At 50.0% G+C, this 6,507-nt stretch overlaps 1 protein-coding gene across 3 annotated transcripts in view; it reads right to left on the minus strand.

Moving 5' to 3' along the window:
- The window catches only part of NGRN (neugrin, neurite outgrowth associated), a 13,416-nt gene extending 8,018 nt beyond the window's left edge, over window positions 1-5,398 (minus strand). The window contains exons 1-2 of one of the 3 annotated variants that reach the window (XM_011948290.1): window positions 5,185-5,398; window positions 4,663-4,773 (exon numbers count right to left, since the gene is read on the minus strand). In XM_011948290.1, coding sequence (XP_011803680.1) covers window positions 4,663-4,773; window positions 5,185-5,348 — 275 coding nt within the window. In that variant the 5' untranslated portion in view covers window positions 5,349-5,398. The remainder of the gene's footprint in view (window positions 1-4,662; window positions 4,774-5,184) is intronic. The other 2 variants (XM_011948291.1, XM_011948292.1) reach the window with 2 other exon arrangements.
- Window positions 5,399-6,507: the final 1,109 nt, after the last annotated feature.

A 6,507-nucleotide genomic window follows, 5' to 3' on the forward strand; every position in this document is an offset into this window, starting at 1 on the left:
AAAAAAAAAAAAACAAAACAAAACAAAAAAGAAAGGGGTAAATAAATGGGTACCCTAACTTCCCCATTCTTACACCAGTGGAAGTGCCTTATATTTTGGGGGCATCCAAGCTCTATGCTTGCTAGTGGGATTTACACAGGTCAAAATGACCAAAGATAGTTTTGCATACTTACGGCTAGTCAGCCTGATTCTGGCACTGGAAAAATAGCACCTCCCAGCCTTCTTCATTGACAATGAACAGGAGTTGATGGCTGCCGGCTCTCCTGTCCAGGTGAAGTTCTTGGGCTGCAGATGGCACCGGAGAACATGTGGGATTGCAGCATTCATGCTTGGCAGTGCCCCTAAGATCCTGGGGATCGATTTATGGGGCAGAACTGGATGCAGCAAATGAGGAGGGCCCTGCTCTGTGGCAGCCCCTCTTAGGAGCACAAATAGAACCAGACTCACAGGTTTCAGTTCTTGACTGCCCAGCCTGTCCTAACGAAATCTAGGCTAGAGGAGAAGAGCAGCCCCTTACCACATTTTTATGTGAGTTTGGATGGAGCATTGGACGAAGGAGGTAACTGAAAAAAAAATCTCTTCTAGGCCATGGCCACTATTTAACCAGATACTCCTTTGAGGTTCAACAAAAACAGTAGACCCAACAGATTTGCTACTGGCCCAGGGAATAGTGAAAGCGGCAGCTCTTTTTTTGGCCCAAATCTGTTTACTTATCTCCCATTAGAGCCAGGGCACTGACAGTGCTAGGGAGAAAATTATACAGAAGCCACTGAGGGTGGTGGCCTTGTTATTTGTCAGTCATGAGTGTGGGGTTATTTGGGGACAGGAATATAGAGAGCAGGTTTCCTGTAAATGAGAAAGTTTGGAGCTGCACTTTGCTGGATGTCATATCTAAAACAAAGGAGCTTAGGAACAGACGTAAAAGGAATCAACAGACCCTCTCCCAAGGTCCAGCTGGTGCACTCTGCTTTCCCAGGCTCCGCTGACAGATACCATCACACAAGCCTCCTTTGTTGAGACCACCACCATGTGTTGGGATGACAGCCCTTGTTCCCTTTTCCTCTGGAAGGCTTCACAGGGACCCTCACCCGACTCTCACGAAGTTTTTTCTGGCCCTGGGGGCCAGGGTGCTGCAGACGGGTGAGCTGCTCTACAATACCCAGGCTTCGGATGAGAGTCTCCCTTTGTAGCAGGGCCTTCATCCGCTCCAGCTCCTCCTCTTCCACAATTTGTTGAGGCCTCATGGTATCCAGCTGTCCCAGCAGCAGCTACAAGGTACGTGTGAGATACATGCAGGATCTCCAAGGATGAGTCCCAAACCATCACCCAGGATGGCTGCAGGCCTCCTGCCCACTCTACCCTCATCCCTTCCCTGACCCAGGATAGTTCCTTTTGCTGTCCATTCTCTCACTTCATCTTCCAAAGGATCAGATTCAATGTACTGATTAGGAACTCCTCTCTCTCTTGTGCATGGGGGGAGAGGACAGCAGAGATTCATTCCCGTCTCTAGTTGTCCCAACCCATTTTCCCGCAGAAAGATAGCCACAAAACCCCCAGCACCTCTTTCTCCCAGTTGTGGTTCCTGTAAGCCAAGCAGGTGGAATGGCTCCGGAGCCCTGCCCTGGGTTGGCTTTTCTCCCCAGCTGATTCACCCTGGTTCTGGTCCTTGGCCTTTTGCCTCTTACTGCCCAAGGTCTCCTGCTGTTCCTGCTTAAGGCGGATCTCCTCCAGTTGCTGCCTGACAAGACACAGCAGCTTCAGACACTAGAGAAATGGTGTTGGGGAGAAGAGGGGTGAGGAAAAATGGGGATGGGGAAAGAGTAGGAAATTATAATCTGTTCTTTTTTTTTTGAGGCGGAGTCTTGCTCTGTCACCCGGGCTGGAGTGCGGTGGCCGGATCTCAGCTCACTGCAAGCTCCGCCTCCCGGGTTTACGCCATTCTCCTGCCTCAGCCTCCGGAGTAGCTGGGACTACAGGCGCCCGCCACCTCGCCCGGCTAGTTTTTTGTATTTTTAGTAGAGACAGGGTTTCACCGTGTTAGCCAGGATGGTCTCGATCTCCTGACCTCGTGATCCGCCCGTCTCGGCCTCCCAAAGTGCTGGGATTACAGGCTTGAGCCACCGTGCCCGGCCTATAATCTGTTCTTAGGACTGATGGGAGAGCAATGACGGGGGAAGACAGGAAACCTACTAAACTGAAAAGAGTCACTAAGAGTCTGATATGATTTATAGCTCCATTCCTCTGCTCAAGTGTCTGACTTCCTCTTCCCCTGCTGGGAAGCAATGCAGCTTCAGGACTTGTCCCCACCTAGGTGTGCAGAGGAGAATATCGGTCAAAGTACCTGGCACACTCCTCTCTGGCCTTGGAAGCAGCAGTCTCCTGGAAGAGGGAGCCACTGTGCTTGAAGAAGCGGGCATACTTCTCTGTGTCAGGCCCAGGGTAGATCCGCCGGTATTTTCCCAGGTGAGAATCCTCATATCGTTCCTGGTCCAGCATTGCCACGTGGGATGACTCAGTTTTTTCTTTCCTGTGGAAAGCAAGCTCAAGTGAGTTAGAGGAGAGCTGTGGGAATGTTCAGTAGGGAAAGGAAGACTGACTAAGGTTTGGAGCCCCTCCTGCTGGGTTCTTGACCTCCTGGGCCCATGCCCAAGTAGGGAAAGCTGCCAAGCCCATCTTTGGCAAGCCCCAAATGTGGGTAGCCATGAAAATAGGCTTGGGCCGGGCGCGGTGGCTCACGCTTGTAATCCCAGCACTTTGGGAGGCTGAGGTGGGTGGATCACCTGAGGTCAGGAGTTTGAGACCAGCCTGGCCAACATGGTGAAACTCTGTCTCTACTAAAAATACAAAAATTAGCCAGGTGTGGTGGTGCACACCTGTAATCCCAGCTACTCTGGAGGCTGAGGCCCAAGAATCTCTTGAACCCAGAGGCAGAGGCTGCAGTGAGCTGAGATTTCGCTACTGCACTCTGGCCTGGGAAACAGAGTGAGACTGTCTCAAACAAAAAACAAACAAACAAAAAAAGAGGAAATTAGACCTGACTGAGGACCCAGAAGGTGCTACAGGCTCACAAAATCTTGACCAGCTCTACAGAATCCCCTTTATTTTAAATTTCAATTCCAGAGTCATTCTGATGGAAATGAAAAATAGTACATAAGTACTATTTATGTACTAAGTATGTATTATGTATCAGTATTATGTACTAATGTGCTAAGTAGGGCTACTTAGCAATATTTATCAAAATGCAAACGCATTTGTCTTTTGACCTGGCAACCTTACTTCTGGGAATGTATATAACAAATACTCCTGGCAGGTATGTAGAATGATACATATACATAGTTATTCACTGGAGCACTATTAGTGAGCAACAGAAATGGAAACAACCCAACTAAATGCCCATAAGAAAAGACAGGTTAAATAATGCATTCTGGCCAGGCGTGGTGGCTCACGCCTCCAATCCCAGCACTTTCGGAGGCTGAGATGGGAAGATCAGTTGAGGCCAGAAGTTTGAGACCAGCCTGGTCATCATGGTGAGACCTCCATCTCTGTCAAATAAATAAATAGACAGGAGAAAAAATTGTTTAAATAAAAATTAAAAACCACTGTCATATACTGCCTCAAAAAAATATTTAACACCACCATCTATAAAAAAAGAATTGAGGGCCAGGCGCAGTGGCTCGCTCAGGGCATGGAGCCTGGTTTTTGGTAGAGAAAAACTATTAAAAATAGTACAGCTGCAAACAGTGGCTCATGCCTGTAATCCCAACACTTTAGAAGGCTGAGGTGGGACGATCGCTTGAGCTCTGGAATTGTAGACTAGCATGGGCAACATGATGAGACGGTCTCTACAAAAAATAAACAAAATTAACTAGGCATGGTGGCATGCACCTGTAGTCCCAGCTACTTGGGAGGCTGAAGTGGGAGGATTGCTTGGGCCCAGGAGGTAGAGGCTGCAGTGACCTGTGATCACACCATTGTACTCCAGCCTTGGCGACAGAGTGAGACCCCCATCTACCAAAAAAAAAAAAAGTACCCACAGGAGAGTGGGTGGGAAAAATAATTCTCAATGCGTATACCATGTTATACTGTTAGGATGTTGAGCCATATGTAACACTTTACCTACTCAAAACAAAAAAACTTAAAATCTCTTTTAAGCTTTCCTAAATTATAGATCCTCTCTTCAGAAAAATGCACCTAACTATGGAAGCACCAGCATTGCTGTACCTTAGGTTGGTAAAGTCATGATCTACATGCAGGGGTTAAATGTTGTGATGTCTGCAATTTACTATTTAAAATCTTCAGCAAAAATGAAACAACCACGTCATAACGTTAAAAACTACTAAAACCAGGCGGGGCGCAGTGGCTCATGCCTGTAATCCCAGCACTCTGGGAGGCCGAGGCGGGCGAATCACTTCAGGTCAGGAGTTCCAGGCCACGGCGGAAACCATATGTCTTTAAAAAACAAAACAATACACTATTAAATCTAGATGACGACAGGTTTAGGGAAGTTCGTTATATTACTCTACTTTTATGATAATAAATTTCAATGACAAAAAGTAAATGAAAATATAAAAGCAGTATCAAAAAAGCCAAACCCGTGCTCTGGGCTCCAGTATCCTTCATTTCTTGTCACAGCAGATACAAACAAGGTACCCTGAGTCTTACCGGATCTGCTCCATGGCTTCCCGAGTCAGGGTTCTGGGCGGGGCACCAGGAGCCTCCATTTGCCTCCGAATTTTCTGGAATCGGATTGCTTTTTTCTGTCCTTTCAGGGTGCTGGGGGAAGAGAACCAATGGCAGAAGCCATGCGTGGAAGCAGAATGGATGTTTGAAGAGCCTCAGGCTAAATCATGGAGCGCCCAGCCCTCTTCTCTTTGATCGTAAGGGCAACCGGGCCGTGTTGCCGGCTTAGAGCTGCTCTGTACACCCAGAAAGCTAACACCTAGAACAATAACTGCCTGTAAGCATGCCGAACTCTCTAAACTGATGATGAAATACGTCACTAATGAAGGGACCAGTGGTCCCTGGGGAGCTGAACACCTCACGCTGCGCGACTAACAACGGGTAAGAGGAAACAAGGGCCGCTGCGCAAGCAGCGGCAGGACACCCGGCGCCAAGGGGGCGCGGCCTGGGGCGCCGGAGCGCGAGGCCCAGCTTCAAGCTGAGGGCCCAAGGAGAAGCCGGTACCTCTCCACCTCCTGCAGCTCCCGTTCCTCCGGCTCCCAGTCGGAATCGGGGTCTGGCTCCCGGCCGATAGGGCCTGGGCCCGCCACCCCCCGGGTCGCGAACCCACAGCGAGCGACAGCAGCGCAAACGCGCCCCCCCAGCGAGACACTCAGGGAAACCGCCATGTCGACGCAAACCAGCCTTCAGCAGTCTGCTACGAAACAGCAGCGGAAGTAGCCGGGTAAGGCCGGAAGTGGAAGGGGCCGGCCGGAAGCTGGGTAGTAGCAAGCATTTCCTTCTTCACTTGGTGGGCGTAAGATCTGGGCTCGGGCTGCTCAGTGGCCCACCCTTTCTGGCTGTAGCTGTGGAGAGGGCTTGGCTGAAACGTGAGGGCCGAAATGAGGTACAGGACGCTCCTGGAAAACTGCATAAATTTTAATTAAAGTATAGATTCAGTTTCCAAGAGCCGTCCCTCCGCCCCAGCGGCTCCCCAGGCCTGCCTGTCTCCGCCACCTTGGTGGGCAGGGCTTCCGCTCGGCAGTCTTCTGACGGCGCCAGCCCAGTGCCTTGGGCACTCGGCTTCTCTGGGAAAGGGGCTCTTTGTCTCCTGGATGACCTCCAGCCCAGGGCCGCACCTAGAGTTCAGACCCATCACCTAGCGATAAACCCAGGCTAAGGCTTGATGAGCAGAAATGAGTACATGGCTGGCCTTGGCGCCTCTTCATCTTCTAGTCTTTACTGATCCCCAGTTAATCTTAGGGTATTGAGGAATTCTTGGTGTCTTTGTATTTTGCCTTTTACAAATGGGGTTCCTGGGCAGGGCTTTTCAAAGAGGCACTTGGTGGCAGTCTTTCATTTAGCAAAGATTGAATGCCCGTTGGAAACCCTTTGGAAACCTGGGGAGGTTCTCCAGGAGAGGTAGAGTGCTTCCCTCCTGCTTTTACCTGAACTGATTGATGTTGAGGAGTGCTCTGGAACGCTGCAGCACGGGTGCAGACGCAGGGCAGAGGGGAACTTTGGCTGTTCTGTGTTCAGAGTTTACCATGGAGGGCAAGGTGCATTCAGTCCATGAGTCAGATGCCACTCTTTCCGGTTGCAGAAGATAGCCCTGCTTTGGGGTTAAAGTGGGTGGCACTGATCCTGCCAGGACTCGGTTTGTGGCTTCTAGCCTTCTGCTGGCTTGTCCTTCTGCAGTGGAAACATGGATGTCCCTGAGTTGGTACTCAAAGAAGAGATTGGCTCACCTCCTTCCCAGCTGTGGCCCAATTACCAACACAGAGGAAGGGCATCCCATGCTTCCCTCCACTGTCTTTCCCACACTGTATTGTAATTGGTATGGTATGT

Source organism: Colobus angolensis, unplaced genomic scaffold (genome assembly GCF_000951035.1).
Source record: "Colobus angolensis palliatus isolate OR3802 unplaced genomic scaffold, Cang.pa_1.0 Scaffold278, whole genome shotgun sequence".
In the NCBI taxonomy this organism is placed as follows: domain Eukaryota; kingdom Metazoa; phylum Chordata; class Mammalia; order Primates; family Cercopithecidae; genus Colobus; species Colobus angolensis.